Source organism: Lates calcarifer, linkage group LG9 (assembly GCF_001640805.2).
Source record: "Lates calcarifer isolate ASB-BC8 linkage group LG9, TLL_Latcal_v3, whole genome shotgun sequence".
In the NCBI taxonomy this organism is placed as follows: Eukaryota; Metazoa; Chordata; class Actinopteri; family Centropomidae; genus Lates; species Lates calcarifer.
Window position 1 is genome coordinate 22,186,646 of NC_066841.1, and position 27,870 is coordinate 22,214,515.

General features: G+C 40.3%; 1 protein-coding gene across 1 annotated transcript; it reads left to right on the forward strand.

The window, feature by feature from the left end:
* Nucleotides 1-1,654: 1,654 nt before the first annotated feature.
* Nucleotides 1,655-27,602, forward strand: chd1 (chromodomain helicase DNA binding protein 1). The gene is made up of 36 exons (XM_018701905.2): nt 1,655-2,021; nt 3,470-3,585; nt 4,408-4,615; nt 5,018-5,137; nt 5,310-5,506; nt 5,693-5,967; nt 6,264-6,489; nt 7,380-7,480; nt 7,590-7,768; nt 7,907-8,031; nt 10,327-10,543; nt 10,747-10,836; nt 11,119-11,309; nt 12,222-12,410; nt 12,998-13,160; nt 15,485-15,637; nt 15,847-15,918; nt 16,015-16,164; nt 17,823-17,971; nt 18,191-18,287; nt 18,802-18,897; nt 19,005-19,181; nt 19,324-19,484; nt 19,563-19,604; nt 19,684-19,817; nt 21,117-21,255; nt 21,464-21,614; nt 21,705-21,827; nt 21,956-22,099; nt 22,203-22,481; nt 22,791-22,916; nt 23,209-23,387; nt 23,803-23,902; nt 23,982-24,033; nt 24,122-24,374; nt 26,039-27,602. The coding sequence occupies exons 2-36, from the start codon at nt 3,533-3,535 to the stop codon at nt 26,319-26,321; spliced, it is 5,394 nt and encodes a 1,797-aa protein (XP_018557421.1). The 5' UTR covers nt 1,655-2,021; nt 3,470-3,532; the 3' UTR covers nt 26,322-27,602.
* Nucleotides 27,603-27,870: the final 268 nt, after the last annotated feature.

The following is a 27,870-nucleotide window of genomic DNA, read 5'->3' on the forward strand; positions in this document are numbered from 1 at the left end:
AGGGGGGGTCAGTGTCAGCCACAGTATTTAGCATACATACTGTCCATTCAAAATAGACAATCACAGTGTGAAAATATAAGAAGCTGCCGTGTGTGCTCTGCATCTGACCGTTGCGATAACAGACTTCATAAACGATACAGGTCATTTTGCCCCTGGCAGGTTAATCTGACCCTGGCCTTTGTTCCATATTTGTATGTCTGCATATTCACTGAACTGCGCCTTTGAAGTCATCCCTGCACAGGCTTTCTCGCTTGCATTGGAGAACATATAGAAGGATCATCTCTCTGACGATCATCGTCAGGGACGCTGCTCTCTGAGCTGTTTCACCTCCGCATTGCTTGCGTCGTTTAATTTCTCTGCTGGGGCATCGGTCCATCACTTTAACTCGTCTTTTAACACACGTACACTTTACCACTCTCCTGGCTCTGCTGTTTCATGTTTACTGCTGAATAAATGTTGTCAGGCGGATGCCATCCAAATGAGACTGTACGAATGATGCGGTTCAATTAATCGATATTGGCGGCCATGTACTCACCCTGTGGAGAACAGTCCATTTATTCCCAGCAGTCGCTCTCTGTCACCCGTTTGTTATTATTCTGTTAGGTCGCCCAGAATTTTAACACTTTCTGTGGGAGATTAGTCTGGTTCTACGCTGTGGACGGGACTGATGGTGTCTCCCTGGCTGAGCAGTAGCATGTTATAATCAGTGCTTTTAAATGTTTAAAATACCGAATATGTGCTTCCTTTCCGTGGCTGCTAGATTCCTGGATCACTTCCTATTGGTCCATAGACAACGAGTTCATTCAGCCAGCCAATGATGCTCGCTGAAACAAATCTCATCACTGTCAGAATTATGTAGGCCTAGATATTATTATTATTATTATTATTAGCAGTAGTAGTAGTAGTATTTATTCCTATATTTGTGGTTAGCTATCTTCTGTACATTTATTCTGATTGACAGGTAAAAATTTAATGTAATAGAAAATATTAACAAGGAGATAACTATTGTACTCTCTGCAGACTCTGATTTCAGTTCAGTTCGCCACACGATCATATGAAACATTGTTTCTTCAGGGATCAGGGCAGGTTTTTGTGCCCTAATTCTCTGATTCTGAGGAAACAATGTTCCTATACATATATTTCTCTCTCCCTCTCTCTTTATATATATATATTTGACATTCTCTATCAATAGATGACATCTTCATCAAATTTTGTGAAGTTTGTGGTGACTTTACATGTGTATGTTTGGTGTGTATAAGTGCTGGTATACATAATTTGTTGTTGAATTTTGGTTTTACAAAACGAGATTAATAGTGGTGCCTTTTTCTGTAGGAAGGAAACATTCCCATAGGCTGTACAGAAGGCTATAAATCTAGAGGCCATACTATTATTAATGGTCACCAGCCAAACATACTGCAAAAATGAATCTGTAGGCCAGTGAACATCACACATCAGAACACTGTCTTCATCTTTATCAAGGAATCGGCTGAATAACAAAGCCTAATTTTATATTTTATGGTCCTGCTGTTGGGATTAATGTTAACATTTCAATGTGTATCTCCATTTATGCCTAATAAGTATTTATTGTCTAAAAATACCCGCTGCCAGATGTTTGCTGCTGGTTCTGTGTAGTGAGGAACAGGAGTCGTTACGTCACTGCCCGGGGTTTCCTAGTGAAGTGAACCCTACGGCGTCATGGCGGAGGCCGGTTGTCGGAAGACCCTGGGTTGAAATGCCAGCTTTCTATAGTCACAGTTGACCGACGAGCACTAGTCCTTGCTTACATCTAAAACGGGAAAGGGAACTTACTCGATTTTGGAGGGAGAGGAAAACCAACATTGCACCAGTCTTACCGAACAGAGTCGTTCGGGGCTACTCTCCCTAACTGGGAGATAGCTAGCTAGCTAGCTAGCTAGCGTTAGCTATCAGCAGCTGCTAGCTCACCAGTGAAATAAAAGAAGAAAGGACCTCTGAAGTGGAAAGGCGGGTTTAGACAACTCTTTCATTGGAATTAACACCAGGTAACATGAAATAATGCGAGGCAACATACAGCATTAAGCTATTTCTCCCCTTGTTGAGGGAAAAAGTAAGCTAACATTGCATGTTGATGTGGTAAAAGCCGCGAGAAGTGAGCGGCGAATTAAAACAAGATGGAAGGGGGTGAAGTTAGGTTAGCTAATTTGTGTTTGTGGGTTCAATAATGAATAGTAAATAAGTTTAGGACTTTACTGTGGTCCACCACTTACACGGACATTTGCATAGTTAAATATCGCTGACTGATAAACAGCAAGTGTCGACCATATGTGGAAAGTGAACATTCCAGTGGTTCCCTGCTCAGTATAACTAAGGCAAAGTTTTGTCATTTTGTTAGCTTCCGTGGTAGCCTCGTGCTTCATGTTAGCCAATGCTACTTTCCTTGACAACCTCAGTAAACGCTGCGCTATCATCTCTCACCGTGTTTATTGAACCCACGTTGACATTAAATTAAAAGTGGAACGACTTTTAACATTAAACCAACATGACTGCGGCACATGTGATAGAAATATAATACAAACTGTTGTTTTAATTGCTAATCAAGAGCTACGATTTTATAACAAAATCATAATACTAGCATAACACACGAGAGTTAGCAAACAGTAATTGGTTATATGTAGACGACTGTGGCTAGCAAACTGGTTAGCATTAATCAAGCTGTTTGGTGGCAATACGATAATGCCGACTGTTGTGGGGTTTTATCATCTGTTTGAATTTTGAGATAAAATACTGGCTGGCGTGGTGACCGTGTCTGTATACATTAATGCTAACGTACCCCGCCAATAGCCATTATTGGCGTCATTAGCCGGTATTAGCCAGTTAGCAACAAGCTGAACTATAGTACATAAAGACTAACTGGCACCTCGAATCGGCGACACCAAGGTTGCTTCAAGGCCTTTCTATAAGATATTTTTGACCGTGGTTAACGTTAATGTGGTTGGAATTCCCACGGAGCTTTGTGAGATTGTGAAAACACGCTTCTGCTGCGCAGGCCTGATAGGCCTCCGCGCTCAGGGAACAAATGCAGTTTACTTACATGTAGCAACAACCATCCGCACAGGTCTGTCTGTCCGGCTTTTAACTCGAGATATTCATTTAATGTGTTTTGGTGTGCAACAGAGATGCTGAATCTCTCTCGGAACTAAAACGCAGAATACAAACTATCTTAGAATTTTTGACATTAAAAATCTTGTGCGAAAGTATTTGACAGTTCCAAACGGACGTTTCATTGAACGGTTTGGCAGAGACTGAAGTTTGTTGGGGATGGTGTACCGATCAGCAAAGGCATTTTACTTTATTAGAATGTGGATTTGTGTCTGCAGTGTGCAGTTTTTCCCATGTTGTGCCAAATTTTATCAAGCGTGGGATGAAGGTTCAGTCCTCACATTACCTACATAGTATTACTAATGTTTTTAATGTATATCTTCTCTCACAGGTTAATCACGTGGAACATAATACCAGAGGTTGTCAGAGGGAAGTCTATATTTTGGACTTCATCATGGCTGGACGCAGTGAGGATGAAAGTGTAAGCAACAGCAGTGGAGAATCAAGGTAAGTCAGTTCATCATCTTTCATAAAATGACCCCAGAGTAGTGTTGTTGATGACAGTTCAAAATTCATGGCTTTTATTAATGTTTCATTTCAGATAATACAGCTATGATGACATGGTGATAATAGTAACTGTCTGTCTCAGCCTTATTTTACACAGAGTAGAATGCTTGCGGACAACTTGTCTCCCATTTCTGTTTGGGATGCTGCTATCACCAGTTTATTTACATTGTGTAATTTATAATGTTACGGGCTGATGTCAGTCATATGCCACTGTTGTTTTGCACAAGCCTGTTGCATTGTGGCGGAACTTTACAGTTCTAGGAAGCTTTAATGGGAATCCCGCTCAAATGTGCAGTTGCAAATATGTAATCAGCTTAGCATATTCACTGCCAGATGACATAGGATTGCATTTTACTATAAGCTGTGCAAGGATAAACTTTTGTTGCTGCCCATCTCCCTGTCTGTGGTGGCACTTGCAATACAGTTATTTCATTAAATTGAATGATGTGGTTGTGCATTGTTGTTGATATTTGTTGGTCTTTGTTTTTTACTTGCCATCATATTGATCTGACCAGAATGGATGTTAATACAGTTTAATAAAGGCAGGAAACCCACTTTTTTATTTTTGAAAAATATGTTGGTACTTGTCAAAGAGTGACATAGAAAATGTTATTATTGGTAGTACCCATGGTTTTATTGGCACAGGTTAAAATGTTTTAAATGAGTACAGTATATCAAACTGATTTGATCTGTGAATGATTCATCAGTGATTATTATTGCACAAATATGTGTGTTTCATGATTTTCTCTGAACATGTGACAGCAATTCTGATGATGAGTCCGGTTCTGGATCGGGCTCCGCATCGGGGTCCGGCTCAGGCTCCAGTTCCAGCTCCTCCAGCAGCAGCAGCCAGTCAGGAAGCAGTGACTCAGGAAGTGGCTCTGACTCTGGCAGCCAGTCAGACTCTGACACAGAGAAATCCAAGGAGAAGATGGAACCACCAAATAAATCAAACATTGATGGAGCTGAGGTAAAGAAATTTGATTTCAAGAAATGATAAGAGATTGGCTCTTATTTGTTAATCCTCCTGAAAGTGGAGAAATTATTCTGACATGAAAATATTTGAAAATTAGGTGTTGACCATAAAGCTCCTTTGATATAATCAGCATCAGAGTGCTTAATGCTGTGTGTTACTAATTGACAAAAGACACTCAGCATTTCCGTCAATCTCTGCAGCAATACTGCAACTAAATCCAGGGGACTGCTCAAGAAATGCATTGTAATGCTCAGAGTTCACACAGTTGAAATAGTTTTCATGTTATCAGCAAACTAACATTTTGCTATTAGTGGCACACAGTTCTTTCTGGGTTTTTATCACAGTAGCAAACTTGTCATATTTTGGCTAAGTTTCCACCACTCTCATTGATTTCAGTTCTGGAAATCCAACCCAAGTATTCTAGCGGTGCAACGGTCTGCTATGCTCAGGAAACAGCAGCTTCAGCAGCAGCAACTGCAGCAGAGACAAAGCTCCTCAAATAGTGGATCTGATGAGGTATGTTTCAAGCTGATCTGATCCCCAATACACATTCTCTGTGCTGTTTAATTAATCAACACCATTTGGAGATGTTATTAGTGTACTAAAGTGTAACATCTGTAATCGGAGGTACACAATTAAATTGATTGCTTGTTCATGATCATTATGTCTTTGATGATAATCTTTTTAGGACTCTTCAAGTAGCGATGAATCTGACTCATCAAGTGGATCCAAAAGGAAAAGAAATTCAGGCTCCTCTGAATCTGGATCTGGTTCTGGATCTGAGAGTGGTTCTGGATCAGACTCATCAGCAGAGGACAACAGTGATGAAACGGCATCAGACTATGAGCCCAGTCACAAAATCAAAAGCAGAAAACCTCCAACCAAGTAAGTGGACAGCTGTCCTTCAACAGCTGCCACACAGGATTACATTATTGTCCAGTAATTTCCCTTTATAGTGGTCACTCACTTAAGTTTTTCAGTACTGATTATGTGACCTATGATCTTCACACAGATCAAATACACAGAGTCACTTGAGCTTAACTTGACACATAACTTCTTGTTATGTTTAAGGATGAATTTTCGTAATGGGAAGAAAAGCAGCACCCAGAGGAAGAAAGGCAAGAAAAGCTCTTCCTCAGAGGATGAGGATGATAACTACAAGAAGGTGGCATCTGCTGGGCCACGACGGCAGGCCACGGTCAACATCAGCTACAAGGAGGACGAAGAACTGAAGACAGACTCGGATGATGTGGTGGAAGTTTTGGGTGAAGATGTCCCGCAGCCTGAGGAGGATGAGTTTGAAACACTGGAGAGAGTTATGGACAGCAGGATAGGAAGGAAAAGAGGTAAGTGACAAGACGCTAAATCTGATGATGCCATCCACTCTGATTTAACTGAGACTATATACAGGAATTTAGGCAGATATGAAATTTCAGGATTATCCTCAAATTTTCAGAGGTGTAGGGGATTTAGATTTTTTGGGGGGTGGGGCTTACTTCTGTGTTCAGCTTGATTTTCCTGTTGATCTTTACTGTTCACCATCCAAACCAAATATACATAAATATATACATTTTTCAGCCCAGTTCTAAGGATGAATACAGAAATATGGTACACATTATTTCTTTTTTTTTTTTAACAACAGCAACAGGAAGTGCAACCACTGTATATGCTGTAGAAGCAGACGGGGACCCCAATTTCAACTTCAATCCTAACAAAGAGGCTGGAGAGATCCAGTATTTGATAAAGTGGAAGAACTGGGCCCATATCCACAACACCTGGGAGACAGAGGAGACACTCAAGTTGCAGAATGTTAAGGGCATGAAGAAACTGGACAATTTCAAGAAGAAGGAACAGGAGAAAAAGAAATGGTGAGCGCTTGTTTAATAAAGCAAGTGCTTCTTGCTTCATTAAACGTAATCACACTCATACACACTGACTGCTGCCTTGTCTTCTACTGACCACTGAGCAGACGGAAGACTTCTAGGTCGAATATGATGACAACCACGATAGACAAACGTGGTCAAAGTCTCAGTGGCCAGCTGTCCTCACTGGTGAAATTTACTGACAATATATCTAAGTAGTAAGTAATGTCTAAGAATGCTAAACGTAACCATTTCTATCCTAATGCATACACATAAATAGAAAAAGAGATTTTTAAACTCATTTGGATTTTTCCAGGTTAAATGAAGAATTAAAAAAAAAGACAAATGTCACCATCTTTAACTTTGTCCTATCTCACTCCTGACTGATCTTGTTCATTCAAACTTAAACATAGCTACCTGAACAATCAGTAACGTAGTGTCTCAAAATAGCTACTTACACATAAAAACTAATGTCATCCATTGGAACCGGTATTCAGTATGACTGGAAATAGACTGGTATAACTGTCATGCTACAAGACCCCATTTAACCTTGTTGTGCTCTAAAATGAATTGGATGGGATGGAGAGAATGGAATAGCCCTTATCTACCCTCAGTTCCGTGTGACTGATGACAATTTTGTCCACTTTCATTGGTTAAAACTTTAATCACATTTATCCCCTTCAAAAAAGATGCCTCATGGGACCATTCCATTTGGTTTAGAGACTTAAAAAAGTAACCCTGATACATCTTGTGCTGCAGCCATTTCCTACTCTGTACATGAGCCCGCTTAGTTGTGATGATGAAAACCTGAATTTGTGAAAACACTGGTTTTGCCCTGATTAGAAATATACTACAGGTTATTGCTTACTTTGTAATGCTTCTTTCTCTTTCCCCAGGTTAAAGGCAGCTTCACCAGAGGATATAGAATATTTCAATTGTCAGGAGGAATTGATGGATGACCTGCACTCTCAGTACCAGTTAGTAGAACGAATTATAGGTGCGCTTCATATTTTTTATTGCTTGTTTGTATGAAGCAGTTTATTCTGGATATATATGATGCCACTGGATTTGTGTAACTACATATCTCTCTGAATTCTTTTGAGCAGGCCATTCAAACCAGAAGTCAGCAGCTGGTTACCCAGACTACCTGTGCAAGTGGCAGGGCTTACCATACTCGGAGTGTAGTTGGGAGGATGGTGCTTTGATTGCCAAAAAGTTCCAGAAATGCATTGATGACTATATGAGCAGAAACCAATCCAAGACCATTCCATCCAGAGACTGCAAGGTAATGTATTGATAGTGGCAGTATGTTTATAATGCATTACACTGTGGTAGTGGGTTTTTTTAATTTGGTCAAGCTTGGTGTGTCATTTTCCAATCTGAAATAAACTGAACGCTGATGAGTTACTGTTGTTTCCTGCAGGTGCTGAAACAGAGACCCAGGTTTGTGCCCATGAAGAAGCAGCCTGCTTACATAGGAGGCGATGGACTGGAGCTTCGAGACTACCAGCTGGACAGTTTGAACTGGATGGCCCACTCCTGGTGCAAGTATGGCTCAAGCAGTCCTTCAGTTCTCAGCTTGCAGTGTCCAATTGTCCATTCTGTAGTTATGAGGGGAAATAACTACCATAGTAATCATGGTTTCCCTGGATCAACATGAAGATACAGTTGTACATAAAAGTTTTGGTACCACTGGGCAAATTACAGACTATGTTGATTGTTGAAGTGAAAAGACGTCCACCCCACGTGTGGACATCCACACTGGACCCTAAATTTGAGACAGTGCTAACTGCAGGGTTCCCGCAGATCCTTAAAAAGTCTTAAAAGGCATTAAATGCATTAATCTAAAAATAAGGCCATAAGAAGTCTTAAATCAGTCTTGCAAAATTCTTAAAAATTCATGGAAGGTGGCATTTTATTAATTTTTGATATTACAGTTTTAACATTAAATGTAAAATAAAATGTAATGGATAGAAAATAAAATAAAAACGGTTTATAGAATGCCTCATCTTGCATTACGCCACACAGATCAGGATAGTGAATATAGGCCTGCAATTATAAGAGAAGAAACACTGATACCTGCAGGTTAATTCAGTTCTAGCGACTGATTTATTTGTTATTGTTGTAGTTATTGTGCATGTGTGATGTAGATAAAAGGTGAGCTCAGTCTGACTGAAATGTTCATTTATGATTGTGGGAAATATTCAATAACATTATGTGTCTTCGACACATGGGAGTGCTGATGTGATGGCACAGCTCATCACAAAATCAAACACTCTTGAGTAAATGATACAAAGGAAAGCTCTGTGAATTACAGGAAGTTTAGATAAAGTTGGAGAAAAAAGCCAAAGAACTCAGATCTGTGCTGTAGGTGTAAGAGAGAAGATGTTGTTGTTGTTGACGGGTTAACTGGTGCAAGGGACAAGATCCAGATATTGTTCATAATGTTCAAAATGAGGACACTGGGTGGTGTCTGTAGCTACAAACTGCCTGTTGTTTAAGTCGGATCAATGTGACAGTATTTTTTAATACTTTTCTTTGTTTTTATTTGATTCATTTGGTTCACAGATTTAAACAGACCGAGGCCCACATACTTCAGTCACCACAAACAAAGTCCACTGTGACATCCATCAGCAAAGTGATGCCCTAAGCACCATGCTCCTCCTCACGCTAGCTGGTGGATTTCCCAGCAGACTATTTAGGGGAGCTGCAGTGTGTGGACTGTCTCTTTTCATCTGTAGGTTTTCATTGGTTTCATTGAATATTGTGGGATGTGCGCATCTTGCACATGTCAATTTTGTTTTTGTTTCATCTTTCAAAACACATATATGGACAAAATTGTCCTTAAATCCGAACAACTGATGTTGTTGTACCCATTATTTATTTTTCTGATTTTTGTTAGTAAAATTGGCCTTCCTTTTTATTCTGAGTGGCATTAAAAAATTCTTAAATCCACTTTGCCTAAAGCTGTACGAACCCTATGACTGTCTGCACTACAAGAGCACCAACTGTGCATGTTCCAGAAAAATAAACTGGACATTCATTTTGTGCTCCGTATGTACTGTTTATCTCCTGTCTTTGGTCCAATTCTTATTAAGCAGTGACACACACCTTTTTTTGTTTAGGTTTTTTGTTCATCTAAACACAACAAACAATTAAGGTCTTCTAGCTGTCAGAGGTTGCCTTCAGGTTTTTAGTGCGCACGTGGAACATGTCCACATATGCATTGTGATCCTCTATTGTAGAATGTATAGCAGCACATTAACGCGGAAGTCTGCATCTGTCCTAGTGTATGATAGGGGCCTAAGTCAGACTTTTGTGAACCCCACTTTTGTCAACTGTTGAGTGTGAGTGGACATAATGTGCTTTGGGGTTGTGTGGCAGCCAGTGGCGCAAGAAACATTGCACAGCTGGAGGGAACAATGGCTTTCACTAGAGAACAGTAAATTCTAGATGCAGATGTCATGCAGCAATCAAGAAACTGAAACTGGAAAGAGTCTGACCTCTACAGCAAGACAGTGATCCAAAGTACTACCACTACTACTAAGTACTGACCTAGTAAGACTCTCAAACGTAGGCACATGTCACAATTTCTGTTCATAAATGAACAGTAATAGTGCATTAACTTTTGAATAAAGACAAATTTAATGTCTGTTTGCAAATCAACAAAATATGTAATTTGCTTAGTGGTTCTCAAACTTTTGTACACAACTGCATGTTGGCACCTGATATATAAATGGGATATATCCTGTGGTATGCTGGATGCTTCATACCTCAGAAGTGTGTAGCAGACACACAGTTTGAACTTTTGCTGTTGCTCTCCTCTGTTTTGTCAATTCATAGAGGCAACAGTTGCATCCTTGCTGATGAGATGGGTTTAGGAAAGACCATCCAGACTATCTGCTTCCTCAACTACCTGTTTAATGAGCACCAACTGTATGGGCCCTTCTTGCTGGTTGTGCCTCTCTCTACACTTACCTCCTGGCAGAGAGAAATCCAACTCTGGGCCCCTCAGATGAATGTTGTGGTCTACCTGGGAGACATCAGCAGCAGAAACATGGTATGGTAGTTCAGGCACTGTTACACACACACAGTATCTCTCATACTGTGTGTGTTTTACCATTTTTTGCCACCTCATCGACACAATTTCATATTCTTCTTTTCCTGCAGTTGCTTGTTAAGATGTATGGATGCAAGAATTAAGATAGCAGTTAATGAATTACTAAACCTTTTTGATGTTTTCTTTTCTCCTGTGTCTATTAGATCAGGACACATGAGTGGATGCATGTCCACAACAAGAGACTGAAATTTAACATCCTTCTCACAACATATGAGATTCTTCTCAAAGACAAGGTCAGCAACTACTTCACATTATAAGGTTTTTAGTTTAGATAGTTTATTTCAAACATGTTCATCATTCACAATATTTACATAGCACATTTGCATTTCCTTCTCCTCACAAGTTTGAAAGGGAGTAGGCAGAAGTATAAATTTATATGTTCCTGTGGAACATGCTCTTGCTATTTAATAGTTAATATCCTTTATTTAGGACCTGTATTAAATGGCATAGGGCAGTTCCAATGCTGTACAGTATGTTGTTGGCACATAATATAACTAATAAATATGTGTCTCCAGTCATTTTTGGGCAATGTAAACTGGGCCTTCATCGGTGTGGATGAGGCACATCGACTGAAGAATGATGACTCCCTCCTCTACAAGACCATGATCGATTTCAAGTCCAATCACAGACTTCTGATCACAGGAACACCACTGCAAAACTCCCTGAAAGAGCTCTGGTCCCTGCTGCACTTCATTATGCCAGAGAAGTAAGCTTTATCAGTTACTACACTTAAAGACTAACTTAGTGATTAAAGTTCTCTTGTATGTATGCAAGTATGATCAATATGTTCAGAAATGTGATGCATGAAGTATGATAAATTGCATCATGTGATATCACTTTAATCAGAATTTGCTTGGGCTGAAGATTCTAAGTTTTAAAATGAAAGGAGGGCTGGTGGCTTAAGGCTACAGTAGCTGCTACTAGCATAACACACCCAAGTCTCTGACCAAAGTGTTTGGATTAGTTGCACTGTGGGCAATTTAGGTGTCATATTTTGTCAAGGAAAAAGAATGTGTGGAATAAAATAAGACTTTTTTTGTCTCTGTTACTTGAATTTCTGATACTACTCTCCTAACTAAAGTTTTGCTATACCAATTTTTCTATAATTTTGCTTTTCTTGTCATTTTACATCTTTCACCTTCAAACACTGGATAGTTCCAACTCTTCAAGCCTCAATTATTTAAATATATCTGACAAAAGACGGGTAGAAAACACAAGCTTCCTACAAACAGAGTTACAGCTATATTTCAATTATGCTATCTTTGCTTGTTGACTCTGAACCAAACAGAGTGTGTGATTTTTTTGATAGGATGCCAGCACGTGATGCAACAGGGTTGGTGTCTGTCCCACCATGCCAACTCTCCCTTTTACACAGACCTTTAATTCTGCCTTCTCTATTCTATCTCCTCTGCTGACTTAGAGGCAAAACAACAATGCCCCACCCATTCCGCTTTTGTACCTCAGCGAGACTGACTAAAGAATGACGAAATTGAACAAATTTTTGAATGTTTGGCTTCTAAGGAGGAATAAATAAGGAATTTTCTCTGAAAGAGTATCTCTTACCATGAGTTGACTAACTCTGGAAACCCCCACTGTGTTGTATGTTATGTTTCTCAAGGTTTCACTCTTGGGAGCTGTTTGAGGACGAGCATGGTAAAGGTAGAGACTCTGGCTACACTAGTCTACACAAAGAACTGGAACCTTTTCTACTGCGCAGAGTCAAGAAGGACGTCGAGAAATCCCTTCCTGCCAAAGTGGAACAGATCCTCAGAGTCGAGATGAGTGCTATCCAGAAACAGTATTACAAGTAAGAACTGGGCAATACTTTCCAATCAAAGAAAGCATATGGTTTTCTTATTTCTTGTCATTATGCACCTTAAAGCAGGGACACAAACACCTTTTGGCAAATGCTGCTTTTATCATTAGATTGGGTGATGTGTGTGAATTATGAGGAACTCACATCACCTCACATTGTTGTTTACTGTAGTCTTGCTGGACTGTGACTTAAATAGCTGCAAACTCTAGTACATTTGTCTGAATACACACTATCTCTGCACTAATACGGTCCGTTAGGGCTCTGGAACTACTCATTCAATATTACCAACATTACCATTTTGCTGACGATTACATCATAAGTTGAGCTCCTCCGCTGAAGTGCCAGCTTAATGATGGTTCCTTTTTCTTTATGCTAAGGTGATATTAGCAAGGCTAATACTGTCATAATCATTATGTAATTAAATTATCTGGTGGCAGTTTTTCTTTAGTAGCAGTGATTATAAAATCAGTTTCTATACTTCTTATGTAAACTGTCTTTCATTGAATTGTTGGGAATTATAGGAGAGGATTATATATGATAAAGTTTTGTGTGTGTTTGTGTCTTCTGTTTGTGATCAGATGGATCCTGACCAGGAACTACAAGGCTCTGAGTAAAGGTACCAAAGGCAGCACATCAGGTTTCCTGAACATCATGATGGAGCTGAAGAAGTGCTGTAACCACTGTTACCTTATCAAGCCCCCAGAGGACAACGAGTTCCTCAACAGGGCTGAAGCCTTACAGGTCTGTTTAATTTGTGTTACTGTGTTGCAACACCATGGTTTCTGTGAGTCATAACTAAGTATTTTTTGTTTTGCCTATCAAGATAAAGTGGGAGTATATAATCAATTGCTAGTTCTAATCATTTTGGAGCTCAGTAGCTCCAAAATATGATGGATATTTTGTAGTAGCTCCAAAATATGATGTAAACAACATATCTTGGTTTTGAGAAACCTATATATTATTTGTATTAATATATACAAATAACAACAAATGATAATGAAAATCAGAACAAGACTAAAAACTGGAAAATTCAACAAGGAAGAGTGGAGTAGAAAAGGACTGTCAAGTAAATTCAAAGGAGATACTTAATTGACTTAACTGTTCTGTCATAGGCACAAAAACACAGACAAGATAATCTGATGAAGTAGAGGAAATTTTATGGTAGAAGCTTTAAAATTCTTTATATCTCTCTGCCTCCCTCTGCTTTGTAGGCATTTTCAGATCCTTAGAGCTGAGTGTTGTTGAGTGTTAAAACAATATCTGACTCTGTGAATATAAAAGCTCTATAACTGTCATCAATTAACAATTCCCAATGAAAATCTTGACCTGCTTTGCAAGTGCTAATGGGCCAATTGAGGCCTCACAAGTTAATGAAGGTGTTAAAGAGGAGTGTTTGTAAGTAGGGTGCCCAAACATTTGCTCATGCAACAATCACTGTTTTATTTGTTTATTTCGTTTAGACTCTTGACTTTGCTCTGTGCTTAGTCTTAGACTGGGGTGATTCTGACAGCCCTGTCAGTATTTATATGAGCCAGGTTTGGGCAATTCTATTCTATTGTATACTGCTGTATCATTTTTACAAATTTCTGTTGTTTGATGAAGGTTTCAAAGCAAATTGTTATTAAAAGCTCCCAGAATTCTAAGGCATTCTCTCTGCTGTAGAAAAAGCAGTATATTAATATAGTATATTAATATTGTTATTCGTAGTTTATATTAGAAAGTGTGCAGATTAGGGATGGGCACTTGAATTACTTTTTGAAGTTGATTAATCAAGCCAATTTAAATCGGTTAATCGTGATGTCATCATTAACACTTGCCTTCCAGTCAAACCAAAATAATAAAATGCTGTCATATCAAGTCATGTGTTTTTGCAGTGTAGTGTACAGATACACTACCTTTACCTCCCAAGCTCCACTCATCACCAATGCAACTCAGACTAGTTCTCCAGCATTGTGTCTCATCTATTCTGAGTCCAAAGCACAGAACCTGAAATGTTCCAGTCACCGTCAGTGTAACAGTGACAGTGACCAAAAAAATCCAACAAGCTGTCCCTGCATCAGTTGTTATTGCTACTTTCTTGGCTTCCATCAAGTTCTTGTTCAGAGCTGTAGCTGCATATTATCTGAATCTTTAAGTTATTATATACATATATTTATAAGTTAAGCTATTTGTTATTTGTTCCTGTCGTTTGCTGTCACATGAGCGTTTCGGTACAATAAACCATCAAATCAAATCAGCATATGAAAATACAATAGGAACATAAACTGTGCAAAATACAACTATGGAAAAGAACGGAGTTGCATAGACTGTGCAAATTAGTGAGCTGCATCAGTAGTATGTGCAATAGACTGCAAATTGAAAAAATGTAAACAGTCAAGTGCAGTTGCATGATGTAGTCCATGACTATAAACTCCTGTCAGCTAGTTAGGAATCTGATGGCAGTGGGGAAGAAAGAGTTTGTTAGTCTGGAAGTCCTGCATTTCACACTTTTGTACCTTCGGCCTGAGGGTGGAAGTGTGAACAGTCTGTGCTGGGTATGGGTGGAGTCCTTGAGGGTGGAGGCAGCTCTACTGTGGACTCTGCGGTAGTAGATTCTCTGCAGAGAGGGCAGTGGAGTCCTGGTGATCTTCTCAGCATTCTTCACCACTTTGCTGGCGTTTGTGGTCCATAGCAGTAGTGTTGCCGTACCACACGGTGATGCAGCTGAAATAAACCATTAAACATTAAAACATTTTCACGCGACTACTCTGAATGTTTCAAGTCAATGTCAGTTTATATAATGTTGTAACCCTAATCTTAAACCAGATGAGGATTTTTTTTCATCAGACATCTGGATCTCAAGTTATCAGAAAAGCAAGCTGAGCAAACAGCCGCTTCAACATCCCGTGTCCATGTCGCGGAGAAACATTGATTGACATTGGGGCAGAAAATGTTTTGAAATGTTTGCACACCCTGTGCTTAATTCCAGATGCACATCAAATTGATACTGTTGAGTGTATATTTATTTCATGGCCTTATTTAGAGAGACCATCCAATAATTGCTGGCCCCTCTTTTCCTTTTACAGCAACTGATTCGCAGCAGTGGGAAACTGGTTCTGTTGGACAAACTTCTGGTGCGTTTGAAGGAGCGAGGCCACAGAGTGCTCATCTTCTCTCAAATGGTGCGGATGCTGGATATCCTGGCTGAATACCTCAGGAGCCGACAGTTCCTCTTTCAGGTAGCTAAACGCTCTTCTCACATGACCATGAGACACACTGTACATAAACTCACCAACACTTTATTAGTGACACTATGCTATTTTATCCATTTATTATTAAATCTACAACTCAATAAAGTGTGCAAAAAGTGAACCGGTCTGAATACTTTTTGAAACCACTGTGTGCTTGGTTTAAGTTTATTAATTTGAAATGTTGTACATTTGTGTAGAGATTAGATGGCTCCATCAAAGGGGAAATGAGGAAGCAGGCATTGGACCACTTTAATGCTGAGGGTTCAGAGGTAAGTTCTATGCTCTTGATACAGTAAATGCAGTTGGTGGTTCATTTGAATAAACCAGGACTGATAAATATAGACAACCTCAACTTGTGTGCCCAGGATTTCTGCTTCTTGTTATCAACACGTGCGGGTGGTCTGGGTATCAATCTGGCATCGGCTGACACAGTAGTCATCTTTGACTCAGATTGGAACCCCCAGAATGATCTGCAGGCCCAGGCCAGAGCCCACAGAATTGGACAGAAAAGACAGGTAAGCAGCAAATGTCATACATTTTGGTCCATTTCCAGCTCTTTGTTTGTAATGTATTTAGCTACAGGAGTGCAAGCTGTCACCTTTCGAAATGCATGGTGGAGTTGGCAGTCAGTAACCTCATGTTGACTGTGGTGACAGGAAGCAGTAGCTCCATGAGAAGTGGCTTGCAACAGAAATGAGCCCAACCATGCTGTAAGCAGTTATCCAATCATCCAAGGTAGAAGTCCTTGGACCATTTACTTTTCTAAAATATGCAGAATGGTCCATTCCAGAGGGGAGGGTTACACATAGATGTCGGAGGAGAGGACTAGGGCTAGCCTCCCTGTCAGCAAAGCTACAGTTAGCAGATAGCCCATGTAAAAGTCCATCTGTGATACTCAGCGACTTTCAACGCTTGCCTGAGCTTTTCCTGCACTTAACAGCAAGTTGTCCATCTGTCTCCTCTGGGGCTCTTCGCTCCTGTGTGCAGATGCATATGCAGAGGCACACGTGAAACAGGAAGTGAAGAGAGATGCAAACGTAAATTATCTTTTAAATTTTTTCTTTGCTTTGCTTGGGAGGTCTGGGGTCCCATTGGCAGGGTGGGTTGCCCTGCCAAGACAATGGTAGGGGAAACACTGGATTTGGCATAAAAACAAACAAACATACAACTCACTACAATGCAGAATCAGAGGGAGCAAGTTCACGGCAGATGTCCTCAGCAGCAGGCAACATCAGCTCATCACCAACAATGAAAGGCTTCTTAGCCTTAGCAATACAGTTAGCCACCAAGTACAGTGTTCTCAGTACAGTCACACTCGTAGCTGTGGGTGGCCCTGAAGACTTGCTTCTGTCCTCCCTTTTCATGTTTTTTCTTCAAAGAACTTGGGTTCAGACTTGTCTCTTAATGCAGGATTCTTTGTCTCTGTGTCGAAGCAGTTTTGAAGGCTTCATTGCCTCATTTGAAAGCCTGTTGCCACATATTATGTAGAGGGGACTGCTGGTCCCACTAAATGCAGCTTTGTTTTTCTTTATAGTCTTTTCTGCTGTCTCATTGTTGGGCCCTTTTCCCTTTTCAACGAAGCTCTCCAAAGACATTTGTTTTTTACTCATTTTAGCTAGTTGACTAACTGCCTTAATTTGTCGGGCATTACAGCCATGACAAAGACAGGTATGTATCAAGTGGTATCATGAGGCACAGACAGATGTGATCGGCACAGTTTCAATAATTTGTCAAAATAAAACACTCTGCAGATTTCTACAGTCAATAAAGTTAATTAACATTAATTGTTTATTCTTTCTGTGCGGCCTGGTACCAGTTCTTGGCCTGGTGGTTGGGGACCGCTGGTATATACTGTTTTATAGGATTATTTTACTATTATAGATACATTTTTAAGTAATAGGTTAATGTTTGCACTATAACAGCTTGATGGGCATTTCATCTTTAATAATATATTTTTTCAGATCATGACATGTTTTATATGAACATGTTTAATCTGTAAAGAAATTAGTATATTTCAGTAAACTTCAGTAAAAGCTGGTAATGGAAGAGTGATAATATTTCTAGTCCTTATCCAATCCTAGCTCATCCAAAGAACGTAGAACGTATTCGAAATGACCTTCTGCTGATGTACACAGCGTACTGTATATCTCACTGTTTGCTTGTGAACTGGCAGGTGAATATCTACCGTCTGGTGACAAAGGGCTCAGTGGAGGAAGACATCATTGAGAGGGCGAAGAAGAAAATGGTGCTCGACCATCTTGTCATTCAGAGGATGGACACCACTGGGAAAACTGTCCTCCATACTGGTGCTGCTCCCTCCAGGCAAGCAACACATTCTGCTGCTTGATTAACTCCCCTCCTTTTTGTCTATGTCCCTCGTAAACCTACCTGCGCTCGTCGACCACCTTTTTATAGACAAGACTGCCAAGACAATTCCAAATAATCAAATCAGGATATTTCATGTGTGGTGTTTGTATTCCTCTTAAAGATTGTCGCTACACTTTCTTGTTATCTCACTTGAGTGTGTTTTATTGCATACAGTTCTGCACCTTTCAATAAGGAGGAGCTTTCTGCCATCCTGAAGTTTGGTGCTGAGGAGCTTTTCAAAGAACCAGAGGGTGAGGAGCAGGAGCCTCAGGTATGTACTTATATATTCAATTGTATGCACATAATTACTTAAATATATTGGATTAGCACAGTGGTTTCCAAACTTATTCTGTCATTCCCCACTTTGGGAAATGGGAAAATGGACTATGGGGTCTTGGGGGGTAAATGCATTTGGCAAGAAAGATGAGCTGCCCAGCTGTAGTGTGTGGTTTCTTGGCCTGGATAATTCTGTATGAGATGCAGATTTTACCGTGCCATTTTCCTGCTGACTTATTGATGTGATTGGGGTGTGTGGTCTTTGAGTGTCGTCTTGATTTGTTGGGTCTCATGTTGTTTGCTGCTAGCGATTCAAGACATAAATCACACGTGGGTCTCTACTCTGCCCCCACCACCCCCACAGAGAATCCGACAGCAAGATGAATCTCATCATATTTTCTTTTCGGCTGCTTAATGATTTATTACTGTCTCTATTCCCCACTGGTGGGGCGCGCCCCATACTTTGAGAACCACGGGATTAAAATGTCATGGCTTGTTCTCCTCTGTAGGAAATGGACATTGACGAGATCCTCAAAAGAGCAGAGACCAGGGAGAATGACCCTGGGCCCTCCACAGTGGGAGAAGAACTGTTGTCTCAGTTCAAGGTTACAAATTTGCTTCTTGTTTTAGAAACCTATTGAACAGTGTCCAAAACTGTTACATCCTACAGCAAGTTAACATTTACCATTATCTGTTGACTTAACCTGTGCAGGTGGCCAACTTCTCCATGATGGAAGATGAAGAAATAGACATTGACTCTGAGCGTAGTCAGCGGAGTTGGGATGATATTATTCCTGAAGAGCAGAGGAGGAGGATGGAGGAGGAGGAGAGACAGAAGGAGCTGGAGGAAATCTACATGCTGCCGCGCATGAGAAATTGTGCCAAACAGGTACACTTACAGGCATGCCAAATATAATTAGGACTGATGATTTTGAGTTTTAGTTGTTGTTCAGTGTAATTTGTGTGCAGTTCTGCGGTATTACAAGTTCTTATTGGATCTCCAGGTGATTTTTCTCGGTTTGTGTTAACAGATAAGCTTTAATGCTGTTGAGGGCCGGCAAAGCAGAAACAGAAGGTACTCTGGGTCCGATAGTGACTCTCCCTCAGACAGAAAGAGGCCAAAGAAACGAGGACGGCCTCGAACCATTCCACGGGAAAATATCAAGGGTTTCAATGATGCTGAGATCCGGAGGTGATTATATCAACAACCAATTTTTCACTGTGCCTTTTTATTTGCTCCTCCTAACCTATAACTCTGAACTATTTACAGGTTTGTCAAGAGTTATAAAAAATTTGGTGGACCCCTGGAAAGGTGAGCTACATCTAATTTACTGTTTTTGTCAACAACAACATGCTTCACACTCTGCTCACAATGTATCTTCTTCACTCAGGTTGGATGCTATTGCTCGTGATGCTGAACTTGTGGATAAGTCTGAACATGATCTGAAACGCTTGGCAGAGACGGTTCACAACGGCTGTGTGAGAACACTACGAGAAAACCCCTGTGGGCCAGACAAGACCTCAGGTAACCAAACAGATCTTCTTACAGATTAAAGATTCCATCATCTCATGGTGGGAAATACTAGGCTTTGCATTCTTGTATACTATGGAAAATTTGGAAATGAGATAATGAGATTTAATCCAGAGACAACTTGAAATTAGAGCTGGGTGATAAAACAATATCAATAATTATTACGATATAACTTTTCCTCGATAGACATATAAGACATGAGAAAGAACTCATTCCACCTGGGTTTTGACAGACAATCCGAAAAGCCACTGATAATGAGAATAGCGCCGCACAGAACCAATCGTGAGGCTGAAATAGCTATAGCCATGTATGGTTAGGTGGACGCACACAGCACAGAGCAGTGCAGAAATAAAGTTGGCATCCTGGTGATAGCACAGTTATCTCAGCCACTTTTAACTCGTCATATCACCGGTAGTTTCTGCTTTAGCTGTGTCTGTTCTCACAGCAGGCATGCAGTTCTCAGCAGGCAGGTCGAACTCACCTGACACCGGAGCAGAGAAAATTGGAGACTCACACTGTCTGCATCATGCTGACACTCTGCCCCTTTCATCAAGTATCTAACTCCAAAGTTAGTTTTGTGGTTTGGTCATTTTAAGACCAGATCTGGTTGTAAAGTTTACAGCCTGTCGCTCTGTTGCTCCTGCAGTGCTCTGTGTGTGAACTGTGAGGCAGCTTAAAAAAGAAAAAACGACTCGTCCACTGACATTCTGTGAGTTGAATCAGGGTCTTCCCAACTGATGCATCAAATAGTCAACATTTAGGGGGCACCCCAAAAACTGACCTTATGGTATCTTCACACATCACTTAGGAGTCAAAAAGAACCTTTAAGTTTGACAGAAATATTGATTTGACATATATATATCGATAGCGACCAGTATGAAAAGTCATATTGTGATGTGATTTTTTTCCACATCGCCCAGCCCTACTTGAAATTAGAGCAATTCTACAATTAGCCCATGAGTACACACAGTTGCTCAGGTTTCTGCACCTTAGTCAGCAGTAGCACCAGTGCACACCATATTTCAAGATAAATTTTATGCACTGTCATGATCCAGATTTCCAAATATTTTAAGCCTTTTTGCAAGATAAATTACTTAATTAAATACTGAAAAAGAATCTATTTTTTTCCTCATCTGATCATAGTGCAGGGATACAGTTAGTACAGTAAATGAACTGTGCTATGTACTCATGCTGGAAGGGCTATAGGTCAAGGTATTCTGTGCACTAACACTACCACTTCATGCCACTCAAGCATAAAAAGTGATGATGTTTTTCCACTTGGTTGATCATCAGGAGGCAGAAGAGGAAAGGTAAAAGGCCCTACATTCAGGATCTCTGGAGTCCAGGTGAATGCCAAGCTTGTTATCTCCCATGAGGAAGAGCTGGCTCCTCTCCACAAGGCCATTCCTGCTGACCCCGAGGAGAGAAAGAAGTAAGGCTCCCGATACACTAAACGATTTCTCCCAGACAAGCTTGTGCATCACACCATATTTTTATTAGTCTGTGTAATATCCACCAAGTTCATAGCACATGCATTCTTATATCATTTCTTTGTCAAGCAACCCCATTGCTAAATTTGGCGTGTGATGGCAGTGAAATATATTTGTATGTCCGGATGACAATTGTTTGTATTTGAATAGGTATATGATTCCATGCCACTCGAAGGCAGCACACTTTGACATTGAGTGGGGGAAGGAGGATGACTCCAGCCTCCTCATAGGAATCTATGAGTACGGTTATGGCAGCTGGGAGATGATCAAAATGGACCCAGACCTCAATCTCACACACAAGGTGAGTTCAAACACTCACACACCCACACCTATATAGAAATAGGGGTGTGTGTTGAATTGAATATACACAACATGTTGCTCTGCTGATCAGCTCCTACCAGATGACCCTGACAAGAAGCCACAGGCCAAACAGCTACAGACCAGAGCAGACTACCTCATCAAGCTTCTGAGCAAAGACTTGGCAAAAAAAGAAGCACAGAAACAAGCAGGGACAGTAAGTGTTAGTGACTCTGCATGCCAAGATTCCTCTGCATCACTCACTAGAATGCTTATATATGAATCATTTTCATAATTGATTAAAATTTCTAGCAGAGTCTAACATGCCTCTTTGCATGTATGTAGGCCAATTCACGGAAGAGGAAACCAAGAAGTAAAAAAAGTAAAACTCTGAAACCAACAAAGACAGATGAGGCGATGAAGAGTCCATCCTCAGATCCCCCATCAGACAAGAGGTCAGATGATGAGGATGAAATTAAGGAGGAAAAGGTAAATTGAGTTACAAGTGGTACTGTTTTTTCATTCTATAGCATGAAATAAATGTTTCCTGTTTTGAAGTTGGTTGATGCATGATGTGCTTTGACCTTTTCAGGAGGCGGCACTAGTGAAGCCACCAAGCAGACGGAGTCGAGCAGACAGGGTGGTGTTGAAGGAGGAGGAGGACGAAGACGATGATGACGAGGAGGAGGAGGAGCCTGAGCAGGAGGAGGTCTCTTCTTCAGGGGAGAGGGAGGTCAAAGAGAAAGAGATCAAAAAGGAAGGCAAAAAGAAGGAGGAAAGTTGGGATATGAAAGAAACAAAGGAGCCAAAGGAAAAGAAAGAAACAAAGCCACTGGAGCCAGTACATAAACAAGAGGAAAGCATGGACAAGGTGAAACAATAATTCTATATGTGATATTTTATTTAACTACTGTGGATCATAGTCCCATTTAATTAAAATTGATAATTGATAATTAAGCCGAAGGCTGTTGATGTAAATAAGCTCCAGGTTTCAAAATACCAGAGTTGTCACACTGACTATTTAGCCTATTTTTAACCAGACATTTTGGCTGGTGATATTATCATCTGCTGGACAACAACGCAGGATACTGGCCAAAAGCCGGCATATGCCAGCTAACATAAACTCTGGTGTAAGTAAAGGAAAAAGATTATGAATTAATTCTCAAATCCTTTTCATCAGAATGAGGTGAAACCTGAGGTACGGACAAAGAAAGCCTCCGATGTGCCGCTCCATATAACAGCAAGTGGAGAGAATGTGCCAATATCTGAGGAGTCTGAGGAGCTGGACCAGAGGACCTTCAGTGTGGTATGTTCCACTGATAATCAAATCTTCATATAAAATATATATGTGGTTAAATAATCAGCTAATGCCAAAACACAGCCTTTTATGTGTGTTGTATTGTAAAGTGCATTTATACTGTGATTTATATTGGCTAAAACTGTGACAGTGTATAATAAATATGTCATTGTCTAGTGGAATAGTAGCAGCATTTAAACAGACTTTACTGACTAAGATCGGACCTCGCCAACATTTTGTATCCAGATGTTGCAAAAAAGTTGTGGAATTGCTAGAGTTGACTTTTGTTTGAATGTTGCAGTGTAAAGAGAGGATGCGGCCAGTGAAAGCAGCACTGAAGCAGCTGGACCGACCAGAGAAAGGGCTGTCGGAGCGCGAGCAGCTCGAGCATACAAGACAGTGCCTCATTAAGATTGGAGACCACATCACTGAGTGTCTGAAGGAGTATTCAAATCCTGACCAGATCAAACAGTGGAGAAAGTTCGTATACAGTCTGTTATACTGATACAGTGCATACTTTCCACACAAAGTGAAGCTGACCATGATCAGGGTCAGATGATACTAGTCAAGTCAAATCAATTTTATTGTTTTAGCACCAATTCACAACAGACGTTATCTCAAGGCACTTTTTATATGGAGCAGGTGTAGACTGTACTCTATATTATTTACAGACTCAGCGTACTTTCTTACCTCCACACAGCTGGCCAATCACAGCATTAAAATGGGTCTGAATTTCAGATCAGTTTTGGAAAGTTGCAGTTGTGGTTGGATCAGTCTGATGTTGGAGGGTTTCCAAAGCTATCCAAAAATCCAGAGAAGCAGTTACAAGTGGAGTAAGCTGGCCTCTTGGTTTATATGTGATATATATTAAACCGGTGTCATTTATCTTTTACAGAAACCTGTGGATATTTGTTTCCAAATTCACTGAGTTCGATGCCAGGAAACTACATAAACTGTATAAACATGCCATCAAAAAAAGACAAGAGAACGCCCAGGTATGTAAAGGCCTTATTGTCATTTGAATCCTGTACTGACATTATAAATCAATGAATGATGGTGATTTTGTTTCTTCAGGCAATGGAACAGAACACTAGAAGTATTAACACACATGGCTACAAACATGCAGGTACAGTCAGTTTCCCTCTGCTGTACATAAAGAATAAGATGAGCAAGTTATTGCTGTGAAGTAATTTATTTGTGGTTTTCATCCTCAGATGTTGAAAAGCTGAAGGACAACTCTCACCAGGACGAGAGCAGCAGGGACAGCTACAGTTCAGAAAGGCATCAGACTTCAGGTCGACACCATGAGAGCAGCAGCAGCAAGGAGAGACACAGCTCAGAATCACACAGGAAGACTGCAGGAGGAGAGTCCAGGAAAAGACCATACTCCTCCTTCAGCAATGGCAAAGACCACCGAGACAGAGACCACTACAGACCAGACAGCAGGGACAGAGACAGACAGGACAGGTGCGGGACAAAGACTGCCTGAGTGCAAACAGTAGTATAGCCAAACAGTATTACTGTCATTTATTTAACAGGCACCATTTACAATAAAGTCGCATACAAAGAGAGAAGATATGCTGCACCAACTTCAGTTACTAATTAATTTCAGACAGGTAGACACAATCACTAATATAACTAATGCATTTAATACAGGATGTGGCTCATTTAGGACAAAGGTGACAGAGGGCCAATAAGATCTTGAGGAACTAAGGAACTAAACCTGTGTTTAGTCCACAGGAGCACATAGTTTCTTTTACAACAGGTCCAGGTGCTCCCTCCACTCACAAAGTTTAGGGGAGGGATTTGTGGCCCTGACTGTCTCTGACTGGTCAAACACAGGTGCCATGGCCATTGCAACCTCTGTAGCCCCTCGTTTATGCAACAGCAGCAATGTGTTATGGTGTCAATACAGTGAGGGTAGACATCTTGTGGTCCGCTCCCCGACTCCCTGGAGAGAGAGAGAGAGAGAGAGAGAGAGAGAGGAGACAGACTGTGAATGAACAGAGCATGAGAGAGTCTTGGTAGAGAAGACAGGCAGGGAAGGAGGCACTTACTTTCTAAATCTGAAATGAATAACCACTGAATAGTCATTTCTGACTGTCTACTGTGTAGAAGGGCCATCTGTAGTTTTCAGTCTCCTTGTCCACCTCTGACTCTTCACTCCTCATAACATCAAACTCATGTTAGAGTAACTGCATGACTTTATTGTTTTCTCATGTGGAAAATGTGTTCCACATGCTGCCAATGTATTTTAATTTGCCATAGTTAGTTATTCATTTTTTAGTTTTTAGTTCTCAGATTTTTTAAATAATGATAATAATTAACCTTTAATTTTGCATGGAGTTCTAAAAAGAGCATCAAAACAGTTTTTCAGCCAAACATTGGTGCAGCTGATGTTCTTCTCTAACTCTGCTGATGATTTGTTCTTGAGGGCCGCAACATGTTGATGTTAGGGTTTATTTATAGCTAGACGGTAATGGAATGTATTATACATTATTAATCACATATCAACTTAAATTTAGTCACATCACAATTTGCAGATAAAGTCTATACGCTAACAAAACTTAGTAACTTAGTAGTAAGTTTATATATACTGCACACATTAAAGTACTAAAGTACTTGACAAAAAAGCAAATAAAAGTGCAGACATGCAATTCAGACATAAAATATATGCTACAGACACAAAAAATATTAAATAAGATATTGCAAACTAAATGTAAGCAGAGCTACATAAAGGGGTCTGTGGTACCCTCAGATGGGAGAGAGTTCTAAACTCTCCCATTGTGTTGAGCCTGGAGTAAGGAACAGCCAATAAACCCTGATCAGAGCAAGGCTCAGCAATTGCCTAAAAAAAATCACATACCAGCTCCTGGTATTTGGATATTGTGGCTGTACTGCAGTTTTGCTAATATCTTGATTCATTATTTGGGCCTAGAGCAGAGGACCACAGGTTGTGTGGAGCCAGGACACGTGACTTTACTTAAACCAAAAAGGAGGCAATGACATTGAAATGTGTATTGAAAAAATCTTAATATCAAATAACTTGTAGTTAGCAGTGTGTTCGGTCTTTGTCTAAATGTCATCTCTGCCTTGTTGCCCAGTCATGCTGATGGTGTGTTTATGTGCAGATACTACAATGACAGTAAGCACAGGAAGCTGGAGGAATTCCGCACCAGCAGAGACCACCGGCTGGACATGAAGGATTATTCCCACTCAGACCAGCGCTCTTCCTACCGCTACCACTCAGACTGGCAGACGGAGCAGCGAGCTTCAGCCTGCGGGCCCCGTTCTCCCCGAGACCAGCGCTCACCTTACGACTCCCGCTCACCCATGGGGCACCGCTCACCTTTCGACTACTCGTCAGACCACAAGAGCACACCTGAGCAGATCTGGAGCAGCCGCAAGACATAACAGGAGCTGCCTGGGTCTGCTAGTAGCAGCCATAGACTCAGCAAATGCCTTACAGGGACTTCTGACTCCAATCTGAAGCAGTTTGAAGCACTGTGCATCAGTCAGTTCAGCATGACTGTCATCTCCACGCTTCAGCTCATCTCGGGAACCTGGGAGATGAACGCCAGGGTGCGGCTCCATCCAGGTAGCAGATAAAAAAATCAAAGCATATTTTTATATTTAAGAGTTTAAAGCTGCATCGTTGTGTAGGCTCAACAGCATGCAGCGCATTTTTTTGTTATTTTTATAAACTTTTTTAAATTCTGGAAACGGACACAATTGACCCTGAGTGCTGCCTCATTCTCCCACCAACCCATGACACTGGATCCTGTATTTGACTGTTCTCTATGTTCGTCTGTCTATCTCTGTCTCTATCATGCTTGATGTGATTATCTAGCTTATTTAAGTGTTAACGAGAAGTCAGTCGTCACATGAATCACATTACAGGTTGATGTAAAGGTTGAATCCAGTCTGGGCTCAGGCTCACCACCTGAAGTACCTCATTTACAGCATTTTTTCATTTTCTCTGTAATTTTTTTTTTTTTGTTTGTTTGTTTGTTTATTTTTTTCCACCAGGCGTGAATTATTTAATAACATATCTTAGCTGTAAAAAAATAACTTGGATTTTTTTTAGAGCATCTTGTATCATGTTTTTTTTCCTTCAGTAAAACTGTTGTAAATTTTTGTAAAATAGTAAATCAGTGGTCTTTTTCCTCAGGCTTTTTGGATTTATTATGACTCTACTTTTCCCCATCAACTCAGGCTTTTTTGTCGTTCGACTATTGACTTTATGTACAATAGTTCTTTCCTGATAATGCTTTCAGAATGTAACTTTTGGTAAAGGGAAAGTTCTTAAACAATACTCAGTTTTATTCACTAGTGCTTAGTTCTTTTGTCTCAGTGAAATCAGTGAGTTGGAAGGAACTGACTTTTGTAATCACAGTCTGAAGAGAGACGGTTGTCTTTCAGTAGAAGCACCTGTTAGATCTTAAATAATCTTTTTACATGATTTTGTTTTCTTTCATTTTATTTTCTGTGTAGGCAATAATAATGTTTCTATGCAGCCAAGTATATTTGTGGTGAACCACCCAACTGAATGAAGTCACTGTTACAGTTCACACTGTTGTACATAAATTTCCTCTATTTCAAAATGAATTTACACTGAAAGTGCATGAATTTTTATGAACTGTTTTATATAGTTGTTTATGAAGCCATTAAAATCAATCAGTGTACTCACTCGTACCAACTCTTCAACAAAGTGTCAAGTTTTTGAATCTGCTAGAAATCAAACATTTGGGAGACGTGGTAGGTTCATATCATCACACTTCAACTATCACAAGCAAAGTTCTGCCCAGTATCTGTTTGGTCATTTTCATTTAGATTCTTACTTGCTCCTGAACTACACTAACTGAGCACTTTATTAGGAACACCAGTACACCTGCTTATTCCTGCAGTTATCCATCAGACAATCATGGCAGCAGGGCAAGAGCCAGGTCAGGAGCTTCTGTTC